At 42.6% G+C, this 26,584-nt stretch overlaps 2 protein-coding genes and 1 non-coding gene across 16 annotated transcripts in view; 1 reads left to right on the plus strand and 2 right to left on the minus strand.

Annotated features, from left to right (window-relative positions):
* RBM25 (RNA binding motif protein 25) overlaps nt 1-7,246 on the minus strand; it is a 45,228-nt gene extending 37,982 nt beyond the window's left edge. For 3 of the 9 annotated variants that reach the window (XM_059691650.1, XM_059691624.1, XM_059691661.1), the window contains exons 1-3: nt 7,040-7,246; nt 441-557; nt 209-329 (exon numbers count right to left, since the gene is read on the minus strand). In XM_059691650.1, the coding sequence (XP_059547633.1) occupies nt 209-329; nt 441-482 (163 nt within the window). In that variant the 5' untranslated portion in view covers nt 483-557; nt 7,040-7,246. Of the gene's footprint in view, nt 1-200; nt 335-440; nt 558-1,483; nt 1,549-7,039 lie in introns of those variants that run through there. The other 6 variants (XM_059691658.1, XM_059691657.1, XM_059691633.1 and 3 more) reach the window with 5 other exon arrangements.
* A 10,155-nt stretch (nt 7,247-17,401) lies between these two features.
* ZFYVE1 (zinc finger FYVE-type containing 1) overlaps nt 17,402-26,584 on the plus strand; it is a 49,065-nt gene continuing 39,882 nt past the window's right edge. For 2 of the 6 annotated variants that reach the window (XM_059691671.1, XM_059691672.1), the window contains exons 1-2: nt 17,414-17,631; nt 19,884-20,835. In XM_059691671.1, coding sequence (XP_059547654.1) covers nt 20,323-20,835 — 513 coding nt within the window. In that variant the 5' untranslated portion in view covers nt 17,414-17,631; nt 19,884-20,322. Of the gene's footprint in view, nt 17,632-17,904; nt 17,925-19,883; nt 20,836-26,584 lie in introns of those variants that run through there. The other 4 variants (XM_059691666.1, XM_059691663.1, XM_059691673.1 and 1 more) reach the window with 4 other exon arrangements.
* Nucleotides 19,384-19,490, minus strand: LOC132223818 (U6 spliceosomal RNA). The gene has a single exon (XR_009450528.1). It is a non-coding gene; the product is annotated as a U6 spliceosomal RNA (small nuclear RNA).

Below are 26,584 nucleotides of genomic sequence, written 5' to 3' on the forward strand. Positions count from 1 at the left end.
TATTTTTTTACGTAACTTTTTAAAAAAATGTCCCAAATAAGTTTATACTCAGTCAGATATGAAAACTTCTGCCATAGGAAAATGAGACATCACATTTCCAGAATGATATTAACAGACATCTTTACTACTAACAGTCACACACATATCTTCCTAAAAGTAAATACTACAAAAGTATAGGCTAAAACAACTACAGTACTCACAAAATTACCTGGAGGTACAGGTGGAGGAAAGCCAGGAAACTGTGGTGGTGGAATCCCTGGTGGGAGTGCTGGGATTCCCATGGGAGGACGATTCAAATGAGGGGGGAAAGACATTCTTACTGCAGATGTCTAAAAAAGAAATCATGACAAATCATTTTATTTGAAAACTTTACAATTCAATATGCCTGGTTTGTTGGCCTTCATTTTTAGAGTATCTGCAAAATTCTAAAGTTTTCTTACCCAAAGAAGTTGGCAAAGACCCTCTTTTCTCTGTCTGTCCATTGAGAATTTTTAAAATTTAGATCTTTTCTAAAATAAGTTCCCAAAATGTACACGATCTAAGTTCAGGATAGACTCCTACAATCATATGGGAATACATATAAAGGAAGAAAAAAATTTTGAGGTTCAGTTAATATCCAAAATTAAATACGAAATATCAATGAATCTTTTTAAACCAAACTCAGAATCCAGGAAGGTTTCTAACAGTTATTTTTTTAAAAGTGTTCTGATACATTCATTTTTAATACATATCAGCACCTTTCTGAAAACTAATTTACAAAGTTACACAGTATTTATTGATTCAGTGTTGGCCAGTTCCTCAAGTACAAATGACTGTCTCACTGAACTATAAACCTGGGGGTAGGAGACATCTTAACATCAGGTCACAAAGTAATCATTCAAATACAGAGAACTGCCCTGGTCTTTGTGGCTCAGGTGGTTAAAGCATTGTCCCGATATGCCAAGGCTGTAGGTTCAATCCCCAGTCAGGGCATATACAAGAAGCAACCAATGAATGCATCAATAAGTGAAACAAATCAATGTTTCTCTCTCCCATCCCCATTCCTCTCTCTAAGAATCAATTAATTTAAAAATAGAAAAAATTTAAAAACAGCCCTAGCCGATTTGCTCAGTGGATAGAACGTCAGCCTATGAACTGAAGGGTCCCGGGTTCAATTCCAGTCAAGGGCACATGCCTGGGCTATGGGCTCGATCCCCAGTAGGGGGTGTGCAGGAGGCAGCCAATCAATGATTCTCTCCCATCATTGATGTTTCTCTCTTTTTCCTTCTTCCTTCCTCTCTGAAATCAATAAAAATATATTTTAATAAATAAATAGTAAGTAGGTATCAGTATAAATTAAAAAGGGGAAATGCCAACTAATTTTACTATAAATGTCTTATATTTTTAAATAATCCTTTATATTTTTGCCCAAAAATAAAAACAAATACTCTATAAGAAAAAATATATCTCCTTTTAAAACAGAGACAGCTACTGTCCTACTTACAGAAGCTCTTGTATTATAATACTCTATCTCAGCACTTTTCTTAGGAGGACAGTTGGTATTAATACCTGTTGAATAAATGAATGAATGAGTAAACAAATTAACTCTGAGGTTGTCATTAAACAAATCTATTAAGAAGCTCCCATGTGCCAGGTACTATGCTAACCTTACAATAATTATAAATGGAACAAATATCCTTAGGTGAGAATTAACAAAAAAAAAAAAAAAAAGAATTAAAAAAATTTCATCAGACTACACGTTTAATTTTAGTATATGCCAATATATCCATTCCATGCACTTCTAATTTTTCTATGAAATATTTCCCTTTTACTTCACACTGTTCAAAACTTGCTTATTCATAGGTTGAACTTCAAAGGTTGAGGCAATCTTAATAAGACAATAGCCCTTCCATGACATTCAGAACACAAACATTTCTGGTAACCTCTAGATAAATATTATTCACTTTCAAACATCCTAAAATGGGAGTCTCAACCACTTATTTCAACATAAATTTTTATATATTTTGATATGTGAAAATGATTGAGAAAAAACTTTTAAAACCATAAGCAAAGCTAATCAGATTTTACCTATAATTGATCAATTGTAATACTCATAATAAATTACATAGATATTCAAAGTTGATACTTTGTAGAATGAAGTGGGAAAGAGAGTTAGGGAGTACTTTATTCTCTTTTTATTGATTTCAGAGAGGAAGGGAGAGGGGGAGAAAGAGAAACATCGATGAGAGAATCACTGATCAGCTGCCTCCTGCACACCCTACACTGGGGATCAAGCCTGCAACCCGGGCATATGCCTTGACTGGGAATCGAACAGGTGACCTCTAGGTTCCTGGGTCGATGCTCAACCGCTGAGCTACATCCTGGGCGTGCTTTATTTTAAATACAGTGAGTGGTCAGAAGATGACAATTGGACAAAGACTTGAATGGTCTGAAGTAGGAAGCCCTATTTAATATTTAGGGACAATAGCCCCAGCTGTGGGGGCTCAGTTGTTTGGAGCATCTCCAGGAACACCAAAAAGGTTTCAGTTTGATTCCCGGTGGTCAGGGTACATACTGGAGGCAACCAATCAATGTTACTCTCTAAAGTCAATAAATATATTCTCAGGTGAGGATTAAAAAAAAATTTTTTTTTAATCTGGGGCAATAATCTTCCAAACAAAGAAAATACAAAAAGCCAGCGGTGGGCATGGAATACTTGCAGGAGGAATAGCAAGGCCAACAGCTGGAGTACAGTGTGCAAGGAAAGTCAGATAACTGTAAAATATTACCGGGGGAGGAGCTTCGGAGAGTACAGGGCTTTGTAGGCCACCGTAAAGAATTTGGTTTTTCCTCTAAATAAGAAGAAAAACATTTAAATTTAAAGGATTTCTTATTTGGCTTATTTTAACAGTGTTCCTGGTCACTATGTTAAGACTGAAAAACAAGGGTCAAAGCAAAACACGACTTCAATAATCCAGAGAAGAGGGGGCCCTGGAACAAGTGGTACAGTGAAAGTGGCAACAAGTTGCTAGATTCTAGATTTATTATGAAGCTCGCCAACTGCTAAGGGGAATGTGTGTGGGATTTAAGAAAAGGAGAGATGGAGAGGTTATTTTTATTAGCACTGAAAAAAATTTAAATAGCATTTTAAAAATACTTGAATAGGAGTTCTTCACTTTTAGGAGAGTCAAAGCATTTTAACCAGATAAGTAAAAAATTAACAAAAACATACAGGGTTATGCACTTGTCAAAATTCACTGAAATTAAAATGGGTGCATTTTATTACCTGTAAATTTTATCTCAATAAATTTGATATTACCCCCACCCCCAAAAACCAAACTTCTAAATAAGATTTATCTCTACCACTCAACATATTCATGCACTTCTGCTTTTCTTTTCCACTTTACTCTTTCAAACCAGTCTTTTTTCCCTGCACTCCTGAGAATACCATTGCTGCTTATATGCATTCCTCCATTGCAGATTTATCCTGATAGAAACAAAATATTTTACCAGGGATAGACTTACAGGCGCTAACCCCATCAAGACACTGCCAAATTTCTGAAATCGTGAAAGGCAAATGAACCAATAGACTCTCCTCAGCAAGTAATCCTATACAACTACATTCACTCAATAAATATATATGTGCCCAGTTCTTTTCTAAGTATTATTTTTATTAGTTCTGAAAGAGCAAATTTAAGTTAGATAGTTATACACCAAGTAGTGGTTCTACACTGATTATAAAAGATTAGTGCAGCATGCACTGTTTCCTGCTCTGCTTATAACCTGGCAAGATACAATGGACTGACATAACCTCCCCAGCCTAAGCAAAGCAAGCCCCTCAAAACATCATTTCTCAAATTGAATTTCCACAGACCTGCTGGAGTCTTCAGAAACTATTTCTAGGAAAAAAGTGTTCCATGTCCAAAAAAGAATGGGAAATGCTTAACCACAAGTTTCTTTTACAAGAAAGCTTTTCATAACGTTATCAAAGTGTTTTGAGTCTCCCAAAAGGAAGCTGATAATTAATTTTCTGAGATTTCCACTTTGCCATTTTACCATTTTCAATGATAAAGGTAGTGATAGTCTGGAATGGAGTGGGAACGGAAGTGACTTGTAAACAGCAAAGAGGAATCCGTTGGGGTAATGGTTACACAATTCAGTACATTTACTAAAAATCATTGAATTGTAAGTTTACGATGACTGAATTTTATGCAATTACACTTAAATAAAGCTGCTTTTAAAAAAAGCAATACCAATTCAGGACAATTGCAAGCAAAATCCAATTAAGACCTGCAGATTAGATAATACTGTAGCAATATTAATTTCCTGACTTTGACCATTGTACTGTTGTTAAATAAGAGAATGTCCCTGCTTTTAGGAAATACACATTTTGGGGTTAAGGAACACCACACATGCAACTTACAAGTAAACATTTCAGAAGAAAACTGGAGAAAAAGGGGAAAGGATAAAGCAAATTGGCCAGGTGATTTGGGTAATATGGGTGAAAGGTATTTGAGAATTCTTTGTACTATTCTTCTAACTTTTTTAAAGGTTGAAATTATGTCAAAATAAAGTTTATAAAAAGCATTATCACTATTCTGGTTAGTGGGAATATCATATTTTCTTATTTTCAAATTTCAAAAAAAAAGCTAGATAAAAGCTATTCAAAAACTTTGTGAGGAATCGAAATTATTATAAATGGTAGCAGCAGTGTCAAAAGACTATCGAGAAATTTAAAAACAGAATGTTTTTGTAGCTCTAACCGGTTTGGCTCAGTGTATAGAGCATTGGTCTGTGGACTCAAGGGTCCCAGGTTTGATTCCGGTCAAGGGCATGTACCTTGGTTGCGGGCACATCCCCAGTAGGAGATGTGCAAGAGGCAGCTGATCCATGTTTCTCTCTCATTGATGTTTCTAACTCTCTATCCCTCTCCCTGCCTCTCTGTAAAAAAATCAATAAAATATATTTTTTAAAAAAAGAATCTTTTTGTAAAACCTTAAAAGATTCAAAGACTGCTTTTGCTTCCAATGTTATAAAATACTTAATGTTAAGTTTCCCTTAAATTATGTATAATTAAAAAAAATTTTAAAAAAATTATGTATAATTAAGTATAAAGCTCCTTTATCTGGGGACAAAAATGTTGAAGTCTGAAGTAGTTACCCAACATTAAAATGGACTTATTGGACTTATTTTTAAAATATATTAAGAGCCTTAACACTGGAATAAAAATATAGCAAACACAAAATAAACGTATTCAAACTATAATTAGTATATGGTGCCTATATGCAACAGTGGGACAATAATTTTCTTCCTAACTATGTGTTCTCTACCAAAAAAAAAAATTTTTTAAATTACACTCTGGGGACCAAAAATGGAAATTCGGTAACTCCAAGAAGATGAATTATTTAATAAAAACTCACGTTTTTATTTACTTTCATTTACAAAAGCCTTCAACATACATTATCTCACTTAATCTCCCAAATTACCTTGGGTAGATATATTCTCCTTTTACAGATGAAGAAGCTAACTTGTCCAAAGGAACACAATGAGTGGGAAGGGACCCCCTCAAGGTCCCTAATATCCTGCAATTACCAATCCAAGGGCTGTTTTCACTGTGTCATAATGCCCCTTTCTAGTAACATACCAATGAGAAACTTTGCATTAAGGATTAACTTCTACTTTATAAGACTATTCACAGAAAAATAGTCTATTCACAGTACACTGGAAGAAATGTAAGAATCAGGGTTAGGCTCTTGTACTTCACTGAAAATTCTTAAATAACAATACGTACTGGTTAAAATGGACTAAACACTACGTTATTTGGGTATTGCACTAAGGATTTTACATACATTCAATGAATTTCCAATCTCACTCATCCATGAAGTGAATACTATCCTAATCCTTATTTTACAGATGAGGACAACAAAGGCTTTTAAGAAAAGTTAAAATTTGTAATAGTGTAGCATCTACGTATTAAATCACGAGCAACTGATAACCAACTGAACGGCCTTCCTAGGCTTCTGAACGTTGGCGGGAACCAATCTTAAAAATTGAAGTACCCAAGGCAAACGTGAAGTTGTGTAGACACTGCTGTCAACTACCTAAGGCACAGCACTTCACACTACAGCAGTCGGGTGCCAGAGAGGTCCAATCTCTTCCCTCCTTTCGGTCCGCTCCACTCTGCCCGGGAGCAACATGGCTTTTCCAGGGCCATACAAATCCACATTACATAACTGCAAAATAATCTTCATCCTCCTAGATCTAGTTCGAAAAACGTATTTAAGAAGTAGTACTGAAGACCAAAGAAGGGTGAGAAAGAAGTCACACATTTTAATGTGCAAGCGTGGTCATCGCCTAGACAGAATGAATGGAGGTACAGCTCACGGCAACCTCCACTGGAGGAAAGGGGGCAGGACCGCAACACTCATCTCAATCTTAGACAAGCAAGCGAGGAGGGCGCTTTAAAAAAAGAAAGAAAGCGGGCATTAACTACATTCGGGGGCACGGAGGTGGGTGGGCAGGTCACACGGGGGCGGGCTCTCGGTGACCCGAGGGGGAGGGAGAGAGATCCGTTGGTAGCCGGCACCTCTCTAAAAAGGGTGGATGCTGGCTTCTCGGCCGAGCCTAGGCCAAGCGAGTCCTAGGCCCGGAAATTGTACCGTAAGGCTCCGACGGGGGCCTCCGCGAAGGGCTCCCCAGGGGCGGACCAATCGTTTTGTGGCAAACGTGGATCCCAGGAGGTGCCGACGGGACTCCCGGTGGCCATCCGTGAAAGGAAAAGGAAAAGTGGGCGACAATGCGAGGAGAAAGGCTCTGGCGGTAAGCGGGTCCGGCCTCCACGGGCTCCTGCTCGGCCCACTGGTTTCCGAGGCCTTAGAGAAGTGAGGAAACCCAGGCCTCGCGCCCCTCCCCTCCCCCACCCGGCCCCCCTCTTTACCCTCGTCCCACCCCGGGCCCTTTCGGAGCCCTCCCGGCTTTTCCTTCCTTCCTCCCCCCCCCCCCCCCCCCGCTCCGAGCCGAGGTACCCGGTTTCCACACGCGTTCAGAGGCGTGAACTCACCCGCCGCCGAGACAAGGGGACTGTCTCCGAGGCCCTCTGGGCTCCTGGTTACGGGAGACTCCACCGGTTCGAGGTTTCTGCGCGCCGCTCACCGGGAGACTGGTTCTGAGGCGACCACTCGCAAAGGCCGCAGCGCAAACACTGCCGCGCTGCGCGGGGAGCTTCTGGAGGTCTTCCTTTTGCCCGGCGTGCACTGCGGCCGAAACCGTGGAGAGAAGCACCATAGAGAAGAACGCGTATAGAGAGCCCTCACTGTCGGCGCTCAGTCACCACGCCCCGGCGAACGACCATAGAGAAGGGGCGCCTAGAAAGGCTCGAGCTGTAAATTACGACCCACCCGGCCATGTTTGATTGGAGCCGATTGAGTCTTGTGACTGCGGGACGCCATCTTGAGGTCAAGGTTCCCGCTGGACCCTGCGCGAGCGACGTTGGAGGATTTCTCACTTATTATAGTTTGTGTCGAGGATTAGATCCTTGTTTGAGGTTCGATGGGCCGACCAGTGGGCTCTCGCACAGCACCTGAAGCCCCAGGGGCTGCTCTTTCCCTAGAAAACGATGGCTTTTTATTCCAACACCATTTCTCGCCTCTGTGCCCTCCTCCACCCCCACCCCACCCGGCCGAACTCGACGGCTCTGGGTACCGGGAGAACTGGCCCCGGTGGGGTTCTTTTGTTTATTTGTTTTAAGTGCACACACACCTCACATAAATGCTTACGCTCACTGGGAGGGCCGGTGAGGTGACTAGATGTTGGAAATACCTCAGCCGACCTGTAAAAACATTTCCCATGGCTTTCATTCTCCAACGTAAAACAAAAAAACTTCGCTAACTAGACTAAGGAGAATAAGCGGATCACGCGTGATTAGATTATTCCCTGGCTGGGCTTAACGGTCAATAGCTATTGACAGGCCTTTGTTTCCCAACCGCTTGCTTCGCAGAAGGCTCATAATTTATTCAATATGAAGTTACTGTCTCCATAAAGGCCTGTGCTGGGCTGAGTGCGAGGCGCTTGGTAAATGGGAGTAAGAAGTTTTATTTCTGTCCTGGAGGCCCTGCTAACGACGCGGAGCCGATGGCAAGTTTTGATCACTGTATGTAAAATGGAAACGTATCTAAACAGTTCCTACTTGCGTTGTTTCCTATTTAATTTGACCTTAGAGAACGAATCACCATCTACTGTCCTATGTATTTTTTCTTATTCTGTGGTCTGCCTGCCCTACCCCACTAGAATGTAAACTTCAAGGCGCAGAAACGCTGTTCGTTGCTGTATTCTCAGGGCCTAGATTCAACAAAGCCTGCATGCAGCAGGTGCTCAATAAATGTCTGATAAAAGGAATTAGTACAGCCCTGGCCAGTGTGGCTCAGTGGGTTGAGAGTCACCCCCTGCACCCAGGGGTCCTGGGTTCAATTCGAGGTCCAGGCACAAGCCCAGGTTTCGGGCTTAGTCCCCAGAAGGTGGGCAGGAGGCAGCCGGTCAAATCGATGTTTCTCTCTCCCTTTCCCTTCTGTCTCTCTAAAAGCAATAATAAAAACATATTTTTTTAAAATGATACATGATGAGCCCTAACCGGTTTGGCTCAGTGGGTAGAGCGTCGGCCTGCAGACTCAAGGGTCCCAGGTTCGATTCCGGCCAAGGGCATGTACCTTGGTTGCGGGCACCTCCCCAGTAGAGCGTGTGCAGGAGGCAGCTGATCGATGTTTCTAACTCTCTATCCCTCTCCCTTCCTCTCTGTAAAAAATCAATAAAATATATTAAAATAAATAAATAAATCGACCTTTCACTACTCCAGATATTTGTAGTTTGAATAGGAAGTCCCAAACCCTAGCCAGGCCCCTTAGGACACAGGGAGAGACTTTATAACCCAGTTAAAGCCCTAACATTGTACCAAGCACTGTTTTATTTCATATTATTTTATACTAGAGGCCCGGTGCATAGAATTCATACATGGGGGGGGGGGTTCCCCTCAGTCCAGTCTGCACCCTCTCCAATCCAGGACCCCTCAGGGGATGTCTGTCTGCCAGTTTAGGCCCAATCTCCCTAAACCGGCAGTCGAACATCCCTCTCACAATCTGGGACCACTGGCTCCTAATCGCTCACCTGCCTGCTGGCCTGACCACCCCTCACTGCCTCTGCATGCCAGCCTGATCGCCCCTAACTGCCCCCCCTACCAGCCTGGTTGCCCTAACTGCACCCTGCTGCCAGCCAGGTCGCCCCCAAATGTCCCCTCCCTGCCGGCCTGGTTGCCCCCAACTGCCCCCCTGCCAGCCTGGTCACCCCCAACTGCCCCCCCCTGCTTAGCCTGGTCACCCCTCACAGCCCCCCCCCCTGCCAGCCTGGTCACCCCACGCAGCTGCTGTTCAGTCGTTTGGATGTGCCTCACTAACCCCCCTGCTGACATTGTCGCCCCATGCAGCCTGCTTGTTCGTCCCTCACTAAGCCCCCTGCTGGCCTGGTTGTAGGCAGCCATCTTGTGAGGGTGTGAGGGTTAGTTTGCATATTATCTCTTTATTATATAGGATATTTTATTGAGGATATTTTATTGATTTTTACAGAGAGGAAGGGAGAGGGATAGAGAATTAGAAACATCGATAACAAACATTGATGAGCTGCCTCCTGCATAAGCCCTACTGGGGATCGAGCCTGCAACCAAGGTGATGCCCTTGACCAGAATCAAACCCAGGACCCTTCAGTCCATGGGCCAACACTCCAGCCACTGCGCCAAACCGGTTAGGGCCCAAAGCACTATTTTAAGCATCTTACAAATATCAGCAACTTTAATTCTCACAGTAACCCACACGAAGTAGAAACTATTGTTAAACAGATAATGAAACTTAGCCCTGGCCTGTGTGTCCAATGGCTAGAGTGTTGCCCTGTGTGCAGAAGGGTGAAGGGTTCAATTCCTGGTCAAGGGCACATACTTGGATTACAGGTTCAATCCTCAGCCCCAGTCCGGGCACATGTAGAAGGCAACCAATCAATGTGTCTCTCTCATGTTGGTGTCTCTCTCTCTTTCTCCCTTCCTCTCTCTCTCTTTCCACCTTCCCCCTTCCACTCTCTCTAAAAAAAAAAAAAATCAATGGAAAAAATGCCCTCAGGTGAGGATGAACAAACCCAGCCAGTGTGGCTGAATGGTTGAGCATGGACTTATGAACCAGGAGGTCACAATTCGATTTCCAGTCAGGGCGCATGCCTGGGTTTTGGGCTCAATCCCCAGTTTGGGGCATGCAGGAAGCAGCCAATCAATGATTCTCATCATTCATGTTTCTCTCCCGCTCCCTTCCTCTCTAAAAAAAAAAAAAAAAAAAAAAAAAAATCAATAAAAACTTTTCTTTAAAGAAAAAATTTTCTTTTTGATGATGACTAATTTACCTACTTTTTCTTTACTTGTGCTTTTGGTGTCATAGGTACGATCCTGTTAACCTAATCTAAGGTGTCTTACTCTGTTTCAGCTGCTATAAAATACTATAGATTGAGTACTTATACTAGTAAATAGCGGAAATCGATTGCTAATAGTTCTGGAGGCTAGATCCAAGATCAGGGTGCCAGAATATCAGGTGAGGACCCTCTCCCAGGTCTCCAACTTACTGTGTCTGCATATGGTGGAGTTCTGTGGGTCCGCATTCATGAGGGTTCCACCCTCAGGACCCAATCACCTCTCAATGGCCCCAACTACTAACACCACCTTTAGGATTTAGAACTTACTTATTTATTTTTGTTAATCCTCACCCAAGGATATTTTTCCATTGATTTTTATTTATTTTTTATTTTTTTAAATATATTTTATTGATTTTTTACAGAGAGGAAGGGAGAGAGATAGAGAGTTAGAAACATCAATCAGCTGCCTCCTGCACATCTCCTACTGGGGATGTGCCCGCAACCAACGTACATGCCCTTGACCGGAATCGAACCTGGGACCTTTCAGTCCGCAGGCCGACGCTCTATCCACTGAGCCAAACCAGTTTCGGCCCATTGATTTTTAGAGAGAGAGGAAGGGAGGGGGAGAGAGAAAGAAACACTGATGTGAGAGAGACACATCAATTGGTTGCTATTTTTTTTAAATACCTTGTTATTGATTTGAGAGAGAGATCAATGTGAAAGAGTAATATCTATCGGTTACTCTAACTGAACTTGCAAACTCACCCAAACCAGGGACCTAACCCAAAACCTGGGTATGTGCTCTGACTGGGAATCAAACTGGCGACCTTTTGGTGCAAGGGACAATACTCAACCAACTGAGCCATACTGGCCAGGGCTGGTCATTAGGATTTATACCAGGGGTGGGCAAACTTTTTGACTCGAGGGCCACAATGGGTTCTTAAACTGGACCGGAGGGCCGGAACAAAAGCATGGGTGGAGTGTTTGTGTGAACTAATATAAATTCAAAGTAAACATCATTACATAAAAGGGTACGGTCTTTTTTTTTTTTTTTAGTTTTATTCATTTCAAACGGGCCAGATCCGGCCCACGGGCCATAGTTTGCCCACAGCTGATTTATACCTATATTTTTTCTAAAAATTTTATAGTTTTGACTCTTACATTTAGGTCTTGAATTAATTTTGATATATGTTGTGATAGGTGTACAAATTCACTACTTTGTATACGAATAATCCAGTTATCCCAGCACCAGTTGTGGAAAATACTATTCTTTTCCCTATTGAATAATATTGAAACCCTTGTCAAAAGTCAATTGACAAAAAAAAAAAAAAAAAATCAATTGACCATAGCCCTAGCTAGTCTTGCTCAGTGGATAGAGCATGGGCCCCAGGACTGATGGGTCTTGGGTGCGATTCCTGTCAGGGCACTTGTGAGAGGCAACCAATCTATGTGTTTCACTTACATCTATTTCTCTCTCTGTATGTTTCTCCCCCTCCCTTCCACTCTCTAAAAATCAATGAAAAATATGTCCTTGGGTGAGGAATTAAAAAGAACACCAATTGACCATAAATGGAGGGGTTTAATTATGAACTCTCACTTGTATTTGATTGATCTATATATCTATCCTTATAGTACAACACTGTTTTGTTATTGTTTTTTGCTAAACCTCACCTGAGTTTATTTTTCCCATTGATTTTTTTTTTTTTTTTTTTTTTAGAGATAGTGGAAGGGAAGGAGGGAAGGTGGGGGGGGGGAAGGGGGAGAGAAACATCATGGGAGCCCAGACAGTGTGATTCAGTGGTTGAACATTGACCCATGCACCAAGATGTCGCCAATTGGATTCCCAGTTAGGGCATAGGCCTGGGTTTCAGACTCAATTTCTAGTGGGGGCCAGGCGGGAGGCAGCCCATTGAAGTTTCTCTCTCTCTCTCTCTCTCTCTCTCTCTCTCTCTCCTTTCTTATCTCTCTAAAAATCAATAAAAATATCCCTAGCCAGTTTGACTCAGTGGAAAGGGTCAAGGGCACATACCTTGGTTGCAGCTTTGATCCCTGGCCCTGGTTGGGGCATGTGCAAAAGCAACCAACCAATGTGTCTCTCTCATATCAATGTTTCTCTGTCTCTCTCTCTCCCTTCCACTCTTTCTAAAAATCAATAGAAAAATATTCTCAGGTGAGGCTTAACAAAAAAGTAAAAATAACTAAATAAATAAAACATGTTTTAAAAAGTTATGTGAGAGAGACACATCGATTGGTTGCCTCCTGAGCATGCCCCCTACTTGGACAGGGATTGAACCTGCCAAGTGACCTTGACTGCAATTGAACTGAAGACCCTTTGGTTCAAGGGCTGACACTAATCACTGAGCACCCAGCCAGGCTAGCACAATACTGTTTTGATCACCGTAGCTTTGTAATAAATTTTGAAATCAGGAAGTATGAGAGTCTTCCAACTTTGTTGTTTACAAGATTGTTTTAACATTGTTATTCAGGGTTCCTAGCAATTCCACATGAATTTTAAGATCAACTGTCCATTCATAATAAAAAAACTTAAGAAATGCCCTAGCTGGTTTGGCTCAGTGGATAGACCATGCACCTGCAGACTAAAGGGTCCCAGGTTCCATTCTGGTAAAGCCAATGCCCGGGTTGTGGGCTTGATCCCAAGTAGGGGGAGTACAGGAGGCAACCGATCTCTTTCTCCCTCTTCCTTCCTCTCTGAAATCAATAAAAAATTTTTTTAAAAATGTGGAAATTCTTATAGAAAATTCAATAAATCTGTAGGTTAATTTGAGGAATATTACAATCATAACAATAGTCTTTCAATCCCAAAACACAGGATATCTTCCTATTTATTTATTCTTTAATTTTGTTCAATAACGTTTTAAGAAATATTTTATTAAAGTGTAATTGATACACAATATTAGTTTGAGGTGTACAATATAGTGATTCTACACTTATATATCTTACAATGTGATCACCATGATAGGTCTAGTAACCATATGTCACCATACAAAATGTTTACAATATTTTTGGCTCTTCCTTTTTTGTAATATGGCACATCATATGGCAAACAGGTCATCCTCTTGAACATAACGAAACATGTTGGTAAAATATTGAAGAGTCAACAAGAAGATAAGGAATTATCAGACCAAAATCTAGGTGAAGGCAGGATCCAAAGAGTAAGTAGAACGGTGATGTCACTTTGCCCGGGGCATTTACCTTACTTGGCAATCGAAGCTTGGTTTTTCTAGGCCTTGTGGGGCAAGTGGGACAGATGGGTGCTTCAAAGCGCCACAGTGTCAGTGTCAGGGTGAACTGCAAGGGAACACTGTCGTCCAACAGACTGGGGGGGAAAAAAGTCCTCTTGGAAGGGGGAGATTTCAGGGAGCTGTAGAGGGGACACAGGACCATCAGCCTGCCCTCTTAGGGATGTGTAACCCAAATATACATCTCAATGGTTAAAAACAAAAGTCCCAAACAATGAATATAGTTTAAAGTGGTCCCTCCTGGCAGAATTGAAAGCAAATCCTCTCTGGTGGAATTAACCTGTATCCTAGGCCTCAAAAACTTCCCAGAAATAATTTTCCAAGGAAAACCCAGCTCAGAGTAAAAAAAATAAGCACACAAAAAATGAGAATGAGTAAAAATAACTAACAGAAACAGATCTGATCATTCCAACCATCTGTTAGCCCAGCCGGGTGTGGCTCAGCAGTTGAGCGTTGATCTAGGAACCAAAAGGTCATGATTCTATTCCAGGTCAGGGCGCGCGTGCCCAGGTTGTGGGCTCAATCCCCAGTGTGGGGCTGCAGGAGGAAGCCAATCAATGATTCTCATCATTATTTATTTTTTTACATTATTCAAAACATATTTATTCATCATCATTATTTTAAAACATTTTTATTGAGTTCAGAGAAGAAGGGAGAGGGAGAAAAAGAGAAACATCAATAGAGAGAGAATCATTGATTACTGCCTCCTGCACACCCCACACTGGAGATTGTGCCCACAATCCAGGCATGTGCCCTGACCAGAATTGAACCTTGGCCTCCTGGTTCATAGGTTGATGTTCAACCACTGAGCCATGCTGGCTGGGCTTTTCTCTTATCATTGATGTTTCCCTCTCCCTCTCTCCCTCTTTCCCTTTCTCCAAAATCTGAAGTCAATAAAAAATAAATACATTAAAAAAAAAGAATTAACCAATGAATGCATAAATAAGTGAAACAACAAAATGATGTTTCTCTCATTCCACCCTCTCCCTTCCTCTCTATCTAAAATCAATAAATTAAGAAAAGTTTTTTCATTATTATTGACACATTGCACTTACATAGAAAAAATTTTCAAGAGTATAAACATATTCAAAGAAAGTCTTCTTCCTCACCTTAGTATACTCCTTGGAGGCAACCATCTCCCACAGTTTAAGGGGTTCTTATAACTTTAAAAAATATAATTTCAAATGGGTAGTTTTGGCTTTAAAAAGGATTAAATACCATTTTGTTCCCAGGATATGTTAATATATTTATTTTATAATTACTAAGTAAATTATTAGGGCTACAAAAAGTTATAGTGGTGGTCTTAGAAACAAAACTCTCTAGGGAAATTTTATAGCAGGCTAGCCAGTCTCAAGAGCATAGCTAAAGACTTGCTTTCTTAACCTTCTTTCTAAAATTTCTTCTTTTGCCCTAACTGGTTTGGCTCAGTGGATAGAGCTTCGGTCTGCGAACTGGAAAGGTCCTGGGTTCAATTCTAGTCAAGGGTACAGGCCAGGTTTGCAGGCTGGATCCCCAGTAGAGGGTGTGCAAGAGGCAGCAGATCAATGATTCTCTCTCATTATTGATGTTTCTATTTCTCTCTCCCTCTCCCTTTCTCTCTGGAATCAATAAAAATATATGAAAAAACTATTAAGAATGCTAAAATAAATAAATAACAAACAAATAAATAAATAAATAAGAGTTTGTGACTAAATCAGGAGATAGGGTCTTCTTTAAAAAATATATATTTTATTGATTTTTTACAGAGAGGAAGGGAGAGGGATAGAGAGTTAGAAACTTGATGAGAGAGAAACATGGATCAGCTGCCTCCTGCACACTCCCCACCGAGGATGTGCCCGCAACCAAGGTACATGCCCCTGACCAGAATTGAACCTGGGACCCTTGAGTCTGCAGACTGACGCTCTATCCACTGAGCCAAACCGGTCAGGGATATCTTTTTTTTTTTTTAAATATATTTTATTGATTTTTTACAGAGAGGAAGGGAGAGAGATAGAGAGTTAGAAACATCGATGAGAGAGAAACATCGATCAGCCGCCTCCTGCACATCTCCTACTGGGGATGTGCCCGCAACCCAGGTACATGCCCTTGACCGGAATCAAACCTAGGACCCTTCAGTCCGCAGGCCGACGCTCTATCCACTGAGCCAAACCAGTTTCGGCTCTTTTTTTTTTTTTTTTTAATGATCTCACTTATGTTTTATTTTTTTCCAGTAAAGTCTTAGATTATTTATTTATTTAATATATATTTTAAATATATATGTATATTTTATTGATTCAGAGAGGAAGGAGGAGGGAGGGAGGGAGGGAGAGAGAGAAACATCAGTGATGAGAGAGAATCATTGATCAGTTGCCTCCTACACGCCTCCCACTGGGGATTGAGCCTGCAACTCAGGCATGTGTCCTTGACCGGAATCGAACCTGGGACCCTTCAGTCTGCAGCTGACACTCTATCAACTGAGCCAAACAGGCTAGGCTTATTTTTTATTTTAAATAATTTTTCAGTTACAGTTGACATACAATATTATATTAGTTCCTGCTGTACAACCCAGAGATCAGACACTACATAACTTACTAAGTGATCATCCCGATAAATTTAGTACCCATATGACACCATACATAGTTGTTAGAATGTTATTGACTACTAGAGGCCCGATGCACAAAAATTGTGCTCCGGCAGGGTCCCTAGGCCTGGCCAGCAATCAGGGCTGATCAGGGCCTTCCTTCCAGCTGCTGGCTGAGGAGATGGGTTCTTGTCCCAGCTTTGTCAATAATTTGCTGAGTGACCTGTCAAGTAACTCAACCTTAGTATTCTCTCCTGGGTTAACAATTATCAAGACAGAATGATATAACGTTAGAATTGGCAGAGACTTCAGAGTTTATACAGTACAATTTCTTCATTTCGTGGGGTGATTGAGCGACTTACCCATGAGCTTTCTAGAACAAGCTTTCAGTCTTGGCATCTTAGATCAGTGCTCTTTTGACTACATCAGGCTTTTTTTTTTTTTTTTCAGTGTTGTTTCAAGATTCAAACAGACAGAAAAAACAAAAACAACCCCCAAAGTGAAAACACTAAACAAATATATGGTCTTTCACATAAAGCCAGATAACACTATTAATTATTACCCTGCACTGAAGCCTGCAAGCTTATCTGACAATATACTCTGTTTAACTTAAGGATGATTTAAAATTCAGGAACTATGTAAGGAAAGGTTAGAAAAAATAAGGGGAAATTAATGGTTGGCTTGGCGAATACTGGTAAACGGAAAATAAAACTCACAGGAGTACTTTTATTCTCTTACCAATTCTTTTTCCCCCCTAGTTTGTACATGGTGAAATTGAGGAAGTGGGGGCTGTTTTTACACATTTCTGAAGGAATGGTGGGAAATAAGGGTTATTTGAGATGAAATTACCTTGCGTATACTACACATTACATCATTCTCTAACTTAACGCCATCCTTTCTGGGGCCAATGCCCAAAACAAGGCTCTGAAAACAGCAGAAACCACAGTCAATGCAAAAACTCCAACTCCCGAAATGCTTCATGGCTTGTTTCCACCACTTCCTGGCACGAGCAATCTCTTCAGTACTGGGAGTTGTAGTCATTCAGGGCCCGCACTTCCGGCGCGTAGGGGAGGATGCCTCTCCAGGAAACTACATTTCCCAGGAAGCTGTGCGTACCATTCTCCGCGTTTGGAGCGTCAGACTCCACCCCCGCCCCCTCCTCCCTCCTAGGGCTGCACAGCTCACGCCTTCCTGTTAGTCGGACCTGGTAGAAGTTCACTCCGATCAGCTGATCACAACTGACAACAGGAGAGGAGGAAGCCCGAGAGGCTGCGAAGGAGGTGGGGGGCGGAGATGGAGATGAGGATGGATTCTCCGGTGCCCTGAGAAACAGCCCCCGCCCCCACCGGCGACCCGTGGTCCCCCGACGCCGCCTGGCCGCAGCCGAGCTGCTCCATGGTGGGGTCCCCTGGCCGTCGCGGGAAGGGAGGGAGGGAAGGGCACGGCCCTGCCTAGGGCACGAACCGTAGTCCTGGAGCTCAGTCTGCCCCCAAGGCGGGGTGGCGGGTGCGGCTGTTGTGGGGGTGGGGTGGCATAAACAATAGATTCGGCTCTGGCCTCTGCCAGTGTTTGTGGGGGGTTTGGGGAGACCGTCTTTGTTCTTCGACTCTGCTCCTACCCCTCGGGTTGTGGTGGTGGTGCCCGGGAGGAAGGAAGGGTGAGGAATCCCCTGGCTGGAGGGAGATACCGAGGTAGGGGGCAGAGTGGGCATGTTGGCTTTGCCTGGCGGGCGGGGAGGTGTTCTTTTGAAGGCTGATTTTATATTTCTCTCAATTGCGACAAATTTTTGTTTTCGTGTGGGAGCTAGTTTGGGCACGTCTGAGGTTAGAGTGTAAATAAGGTTTCCTAGTCACTCCCTTCGCCTTCCTTGTTTATCTAAAAATAAGATTGATCGGTTGATTTCTGTGTAGGAGGGGTAGGAAGGAAATATCTGAAAAGAGGGCTTTGCAGTTCGTTGGGGCTTTAGAATGGGTGTCAAGGCGAAGGGGAGTTTGGAATATAATTGTAGAAGTCACAAAAGCCCCTTTCTTGCCCCAGTTATATATTTTTTTAAAGAGTTATTTTTAAGTTTTTGAGTAACAAAGAGAAAAATGGTTTTAACTCACTGCGGGTCTGGCTTTGCGGTGGGCCATAGTGCAGGAATTCTGTCTCCTGTTGCTCTTTTTTTTTTCAGTTAGAGAAGGAACAAAAGGAAGTACAGTAATTGTTTTATATATTGTTTTCAAGCATGAAATGGTGATTCTTGTTTCCAGGTTTAGAGTTCTTAATAGACATCTGTCTAACCTGAAACAACTCTAGTACTTGGATGGTACTAAAGTTTATTACTATTATCATTTCTTTAGCTTTTTCAGGCTTCTTTTTCCATCGCTCCCAATTGTGGAGTGCATGTGGGGCTGCAGAAGGTTGTCCCTCCAAGGATTTTTTGCTTAGTGATTTAAAAAATATCTATTTTTATTTGTTTCAGAGAGGAAAGGAGAGGGAGGGAGAGATGGAAACATCAGTGATCAGAGAGAACCGTCGATTGGCTTGATCGGCTGCCTCCAGCATGCCCCACACTGGGAATCTAGCCCTCAAGCTGGGCATGCGCCCTGACAGGGAATCGAACTGTGACCTCCTGTTCATAGGTCGATGCTCAACCATTGAGCCACGCCGGCCAGGCCAGTGATTTTTATTCTGAATTTAATAACTGAGTGAACAGAAAATTTCTGTCTGGGAAATAAAGTAGCAAAGTCTCTTAAATGCCTTGGGCCTAGAGGTAGTGGTTATTTTCAAAGGACAACTTGACCATAATTTTGAGCAGAAATTGCTAGGTCAGAATGATTTTTAGAGAGAGGAAGGAAGAGGAATAGAGAAATAGAAACATCTGAAGAGAAAGAAACCTCTGTCAGCTGCCTCCTGCATGCCTCCTACTGGTGATGGTGCCGCAACCGCTGCATGTGTCCTGACCCAGAATCTATTCATTGATCTCTTGGTTCATGGGTTGATGCGCAACCAGTGAGCTACACTGGTGAGGCTGAGCCAGTGTAAATTTTACAAGCAAGAATGAGATTTCTTACAGGAGTTTTGGTGTTGTATTTAATCACAATCTTTTTTTTTTTTTTTTAATCCTCACCTGAGGGTATTTTTATTTTTTCCAGTGATTTTTTTTTTTTAAATATGGAACTCTTCACAAATTTGCATGCCATCCTTGCACAGGGGCCTTGCTAATCTTCTCTGTATTGTTCTAATTTTAGTATATGTGCTGCCAAAGTGAGCATTCCAGTGATTTTTAAAAATAATTCTTTATTGTTGAAAGTATTACATATGTCCCCCTTTTCCCCCTATTGACCCCCTCCGGCCCCAGTGATTTTTTTAGAGAGGAGAGGATGGAGGAGGTGGGGAAAGAGAGAAAGAGAGAAACATTGATGTGAGAGAGCCACATCGATTGGTTGCCTCCCACACCACAGTGGAATCCCCAATGGGGCTGGGGATTGAGCCTGCAACTGAGGTACATGCCTTTGACTGGGAATTGAACTCGAGCCCTTGGGTCCAGTGGCTGATGCTCTAATCACTGAGCAAAACCGGCCAGGGCTTTTTTTTTTTTTCTTTTTTCTTTAAAGGTGTACTTCTGTTTTTAGATGAGTGAAATCCTTTTCCTTCCTTTATTTTAGGTATCCCCTGAAGTATTGCCTTGAGGTTGGATTATGTTGAAAAGCTTCTGACCACTCTCTTTCATTACCAAAACCTCGTGCTTGAGGCCCAGCGAATGAGTCCACCTCAGTGAACACATCAGCTCTCTCTCAGATAGCCATAAAAGACCCTTCCAAGTTAATTTGGACCACATACTTGTCTGCACTTTATGGAGGATGAAACCATCAAACCAAATGAACATTGCTGCTGATACAGAAGCCTTGGAGGCCGAAAATTAAAAATTTGAACATTTGTGAGTGTGTGAAGAATTTCTAATGGGACACTGAGTGTGTGTGTGTGTGTGTGTGTGTGTGTGTGTGTGTGTAAGTGTAAGGTGTTCAGAACCCTGTGGTATTTCTGTGTGGTCTTCATCCTCAAAGCCTTTGTTTTCACTGCTGGGGATAGCCCAGTGGCTGTTTTATGGTGGTTGGTTTCCTTACCAACCTGAGTATGAGTGCTCAGACCTCCCCAGCACAGAAGGGCCTGAACCCAGGGCTCATGTGCCAGGAAAGTTACGCCTGCAGCGGGACTGACGAAGCCGTCTTTGAGTGTGATGAGTGCTGCAGCCTGCAGTGTCTCCGCTGCGAGGAGGAGCTCCATCGGCAGGAGCGCCTGAGAAACCACGAGCGGATAAGACTCAAACCTGGCCACGTCCCGTACTGTGACCCCTGCAAGGGCCCCAGTGGGCACTCCCCAGGTGTTCGGCAGAGGGCCGCTGTGAGGTGCCAGACCTGTAAAATCAACTTGTGCCTGGAGTGCCAGAAGAGGACTCATTCTGGGGGCAACAAAAGGAGACACCCCGTTACTGCCTACCACGTCCCGAAGGGCCAGGAGTCACTGGAGGAAGAAGAGATGGACGAGGAGACCAAGAGGAAGAAGATGACTGAGAGGGTTGTGAGCTTCCTCCTAGTAGATGAAAACGAAGAAATTCAGGTAAGCCCTTGGGGACTCATGTGGTAGTGGAGCCGATCTGTTGTTGGAAGGTAGCTCTCAAAAGGAGAGTCTAGGGAGGAGCTCCCATTTTAATCATTAAAAGGCAAGACCCCTAAAGCTTAAATTGCAAGGAGCCAGGTTTAGTTCCTCACCAAGTTGTGTGACCTTGGGCTGAATTTCTTTCTCTTTCTCTCTCTCTCTTTTTTTTTTGGGGGGGGGGCTGAATTTCTTTACTTCTCCGAGCCTCAGTTTTTTCATCTATAAATTGGGAACATTGAGACTTCATTGGTTTGTTGCGAGGATGAGATGGCAGTTTTGTATAGCTTATTGCATAGTAAGTGCTCAGTATATGATAGCTGTTATTATTATCAGGAAGAACTGATGTAGAACAGTTTTCTGAATGAGAGCCTTTGGCACATTGTGAATAAATGTGAGTGATGAGGGATTGTACCTGTGCAGGGAAAAGAACCACTGATGGTGAGTACCATGGGAGTGATAGGCAATAAGTCGTAAGCCTGCTCGCTCCATTTAGAGAAGCAGGTCTTTTTTTTAAAAAAAAAATATGTTTTTATTGATTTCAGAAAGAGGAAGGGAGATGGGGAAAGGCATAGAAACACTAATGATAAGAGAGAATCAATGATTGGTTGTCTCCTGCACGCCCCCTACTGGGAATTGAGTCTGAAACCCTGGCATGTGCCCTGACTGGGAATCAAACCATGATTTCCTGATTGATGGGTTGATGCTCAACCACTGAGCCACACCAGCTGGTCTTTAAAAAGTGGCATTTGAGCCCTAGCTGGTGTGGCTCAGTGAATAGAGCGTTGGCCTGCGGACTGAAGGGTTCCGGGTTCAATTCCAGTCAAGGGCACATGCCCAGGTTGCGGGCTCAATCCCCATTGGGGGGTGTGCAGGAGGCAGCCAATCAATGATTTTCATCATTGATGTTTCTCCCTCTCTCTCCCACTCTCTCTCCCTTCCTCTCTGAAATCAATAAAAATAAATTTTTTTAAAAAAGTGGCATTTGAGCCCTGGCTGGTGTGGCTCAGTTGGAGTGTTGTCTGTGCACTGAAGGTTGCAGGTTCAATTCCTGGTCATATACCTAGGTTGTGGTTCAGAGTATGGGAGGCAACCAGTCCATGTGTGTCTGATACTTCTTTATCTCTATCATATCTCTATCTCTATCTCTATCTCTATCTCTATCTCTATCTCTATCTCTCTCTCTCTCTCTCTCTCTCTACCCCCTCCTCCCTCTCTCTCTCCCTTTCTCTCTCCCTCCTCCCTCTCTGAATTCAATTTAAAAAAAAATTTTTAAGTGGCATTTGATAAGGATAGTATTTTCTCCAGATGGGCTCTTCTTATATTTTCGTGTATAGGCTTCTGATTAGTAAAAGCCAGTGAGGCACCTGGGATTACAGAAGGACTGAAGAACATTTGGTTTGATTCTGAGTTGGGGAGAGGGTAGTGTATGACCACTAGGGGCGATTGGGGAAGGGGTGGTATAATGTTTATACTTTCCAGAGAAGGTAGTATATGTAAGGTCTCTGCTTTCGAGTGAAGACTACTTGATTCATATCCTGGCTATAACACTTACTGGCTATATAACCATGGCAGGTTATAAGCTCTGTGCCTTCTACTTCATAGTAGTAGTTAAGAGGATTCAAAGATATTAGGAATGGGAAGGATTTGTCATAAGGCCTGGCACATAGTGTCCACTACCAGTCTGTTGTAGTAGTTTTTTTTTTTTTAATCTTTTTTGTTGAAAGTATTACATAGGTTCTCTCTTTCCCCCCAATTAACCTATTCCAGCTGGCTCTTGTCCTCCTCCCAGTCCCCCCCTTTTTAAAAATATATATTTTTATTGATTTCAGAGAGGAAGGGAGAGGGAGAGAGAGATAGAAACATCAATGATGAGTGAGAATCATTGATTGGCTGCCTCCCGCTCTGCCCCAACCAGGGCCAGGATGGAGCCTGCAACCAAGGTACGTGTCCTTAATAAGGACCCTTCAGTCCGAGGGCTGACACTCTTATCCACTGAAACCAGATTGGCTAGGGCTCTTGGGTTTCTCATAAGGGACCCATATCATTCCACTCATGAGGCTTTATGCTAATGACCTCATCACCTCCAAAGGCCCCATCTCCTAATACCATCATATTGGGGGTTAGATTTCAACGTGAATTTTGGAGGGGATACAAACATTCCGTCTGTAGCACTGTATTGTGTAGATGAGGACGCCGAAGCACAGAGAGAGGAAGTTACTTGCCAAGATCACGTTACAGTCAGTGGCAGAGGATTTGAACACAGGCATCTGGCTCTAAGATCCTTGCTTTGTGAGACTTCTGCTATCTCTGACCAAATCATTTAAACTTTCTAATTAAGGTTTATATGGTCAAAAGCATCAGATCACCAGTTCCTCACGGCTGCTGTAAGAATCAAATGAAACAGCTCTATACAAATGTAAGACTTGTCATTGCAGAACTCCTTCTTCATAGCAATAAATATTCTATGAAAGAAAAAAAAGAAAAGGGGAATAAAAGAGAAAGAGAAAAGACCAAAAAAAAAAAAAAAAAAAAAGACCACAAAAAAAGATTCAATGAGTCAGGCCCCAACTTTGTTTTTATTTTCTTGTTTCTTTCTAGGCATCCGTGTACATAAGGAACATTAGCAGCTTATAGGCTGCTAATGTTATGTGTGGTTTCCTCAAATCTATGGCCAGAGAGTCTCCTAAGATTTGTTGCTTGTGATTCAAGTATTCAGTTTCTTCTGGAAAACTTAAAGGGCAAAAAGTTACCTTTTAGAGGTAAAAATTTTTTTATCACGTTGTTGTCATTTGAGTGGGTACTAGAATTATAAATTTGACGAGAGACTAACTTTTGGTTTCAGAAGTAGAAACTCATTTGTGGCCTGCTAGCCAAAGCCACTCAATAATTCATCACAGTTATTGACCACATGTTATGTGCCAGGCACTTTCTAGGTTCCAGGGATACATGGTTAATAAAACTTGGTCCATGCCATCATAGAACTTACCATTTAAGTGGGGAAAGCACAGTTCACATATGTAAAACACATAAACAGATGGTTTTTAGCGAGAGAGAGGAAGAGGGAGAGAGAGCAACATCAATTTGTTGTTCCACTTAGTTATACATACATTGGTTGATTCTTGTATGTGTCCTGAACGGGGATCGAACCTACAACCTTGGCGTTTTGGAACGATGATCTAACTGAGCTACCCAGCCAGGGCCTGCAAGATGTTTTGGAATCCATTCTTGCAGGAGAGTCAGGGAAGGTTTTATTGTAGAGGTGACTTATAAGCGAAGACCTGATGATTGATACTACCTGGGCAAATAGACCTCCAGAGGGAAATGGGAACAAAAAGAAGGTGGGACTGAATGTTTGAGCATGTCAGTGTGGCTGGAGTGTGTTAAGGAAACAGGTGCAGAAACAAGCAGGTGCCAGATCACATGGGGCCTTGTAGACCATAGAAGTAACTGGATTATGAAAGTAATGAGAAGCACCTGTCTGTTTTATGCTAGAGAGTCACATCTGATAGAACTTTTTAAGAGCTGTCCCTTGACTGGAGTGTGAAGACTAGACTGTGGTGATTGTGGGGGGACAAGTATGAAAGTGGTGAAACCACATAGGAGGCTATGGCAGAAGGTGAGGTGAGAGGTGGCTTAGATTTGGTGTTATTGACATGATGAGATGGAAAAACATTAATGGATGAGGCACAAAGTTTGGATGTAAAACGAATGCTGATATATTGGGTGGAGGAGTGAGGGGATGAGAGAACCTAGTGGTGACTCCTGGGCTTTTGGTTTGTGCAAATAGCATCTGCTTAATACCCCAACTTTTATTGAATCTATAAAACTGAAAGTCTTTAAGAACAAAATTTATACAATAGAGAGCTAAATTAGCCTCATTTGGTATTAAACTAACACAGTAATTCTCAACCAGGAGTGATTTTGCTTCCTTAGGGGGCATTTGGCAATGTTGAGATGTCTTTGCTTGTCACAGATGCGGGTAGAGGGGGGTGTGCTACTGGCAAGTGGGTAGAAGCCAGGGTGCTGCTAAGTATCTTACAATGCTTAGGGCAGCCCCCCACAAAAAGAATTATCTGCCTCTAGCTGGTTTGGGACAGTGGTTAGAGCGTCAGCCCATGGACTGAAGGGTCTCGGGTTCGATTCTGGTCCAGGGCACATACCTCAGTTGCAGGTTTGATCCCCATCCCCAGTTGGGGTGTGTTGGGGAGGCAACCAATCGATGTCTCTCACATCGATGTTTCTCTCTCTCTGTCTCTCCCCCTCCCTTCCACTCTCTCTAAAAATCTATGGGAAACAAAAATCCTTGGGTGAGGATTAACAAAAATAATAGTTATCTGGTGCAAAATGTCAGTAGTGCTGAGATTGGAAACCTGATCTAACAGATGAAGGTTTGGTTGAATAGGAAACCTGGATTCTAGTGAAGTGGAAAATATATCAGGAACAAAATATTTAATCGGTACACTAGTTTTTTTTTCACTCCTCAGAAGTAATCTAGGTGAAATCAGTATTTTCTTTTGGCATATTTTGTAACCTCTCCAGTGAAATAGTTAGACTTTTTGGGTTGTGTTCGTTGATTTTTCTAGGCCCAGTAGAATGGTGCTAGGCAAACCAAAGGACTTAGGGATCCATTGTTTACAGCCCATAATAAGAAGATGATCCACACTGACAAGTCCTTGTAATCTCTTGAAGTTAGAGACAACACCCTTAGCAAATAACTCAAAGGTTAGAAGAATAGTTCTAATAATGAGGGTTCTCCGAGGGGAGGAAGAGGGTAGTAGGAACTCAGATATCTTATCAGAATGTTTATTAGTAAAAGGGAAAAAAGATTCAAAATTTTCTCTTCATTCTTATGTGCACATACATTTAAACCCCATACAAGTTTTTTTTTTTCATAATCACCCCATTCTCCTCTTTGTCTCTTTTCTACGAACTTCCTATAACTGTCCTCTTGCCAAGAGAATAGAGCAGCAGCCTGACAGGAAATTTCCCCTGTTTCCTCTTCATGCTGACTGACCCCCTGACTGGGACATCAGGAGAAGCGGGGAGGTTTTCATGCCAAAAGACTCCTCATGGCAGCACGCAGGTGCTAAGGAAGCCAGGGAGCCGGGGCGGTCAATGAGAAGCTAAGAAAATACCCACTGAGGCAGCCCCCCTTGACTCAGAAAGTGACGCCTTGGGCCCTCCAGGAAAGGGGAGACCAAGGGAGTCTCTTTGTCCTTCCCTCCGCGCAGTCAGTGGGGGACCTCATCTCACTGAGACCGTCCCTTTAAGGAGACCCATCACGGTGCTTGGCTGCGTCACTTGTTTACAGTCCCAGAATAGTGTGGCTCAGAATACTGGGACTTGGCCTTTTTTTTTTTTTTTTTTGGTAAGTTGGCTAAAAGAGACATTATTTTAATGGGATTCAGGAATGGAAAATAGCGGAGGATGTTCTCAGACTACGGGAATCCTGAACCACACACTGGCTGTGCTAGACCCATCTGCTGGTGACTCCTTTGTCTGCTTCCGGGTCTGGGGTACCTTGCTGGGCGGGGCTCCCTCTTTCCAGGCCCTTTGTTTCAGACAGGTTGGCAGAAACCCCTTAAATCTGGCCAATAGGTCATGAGCCAGGGGGTCATCATCTTCTCAATTGTGGGACATCCCATTTTTCTCTCCCTGCGGCCGAACTCTTATAAGGACCAATTTTGGTGCCGTGGCTGTTAGCCTTTGG

The sequence above is a fragment of the Myotis daubentonii genome, chromosome 1 (assembly GCF_963259705.1).
Source record: "Myotis daubentonii chromosome 1, mMyoDau2.1, whole genome shotgun sequence".
NCBI classification, from domain to species: Eukaryota; Metazoa; Chordata; class Mammalia; order Chiroptera; family Vespertilionidae; genus Myotis; species Myotis daubentonii.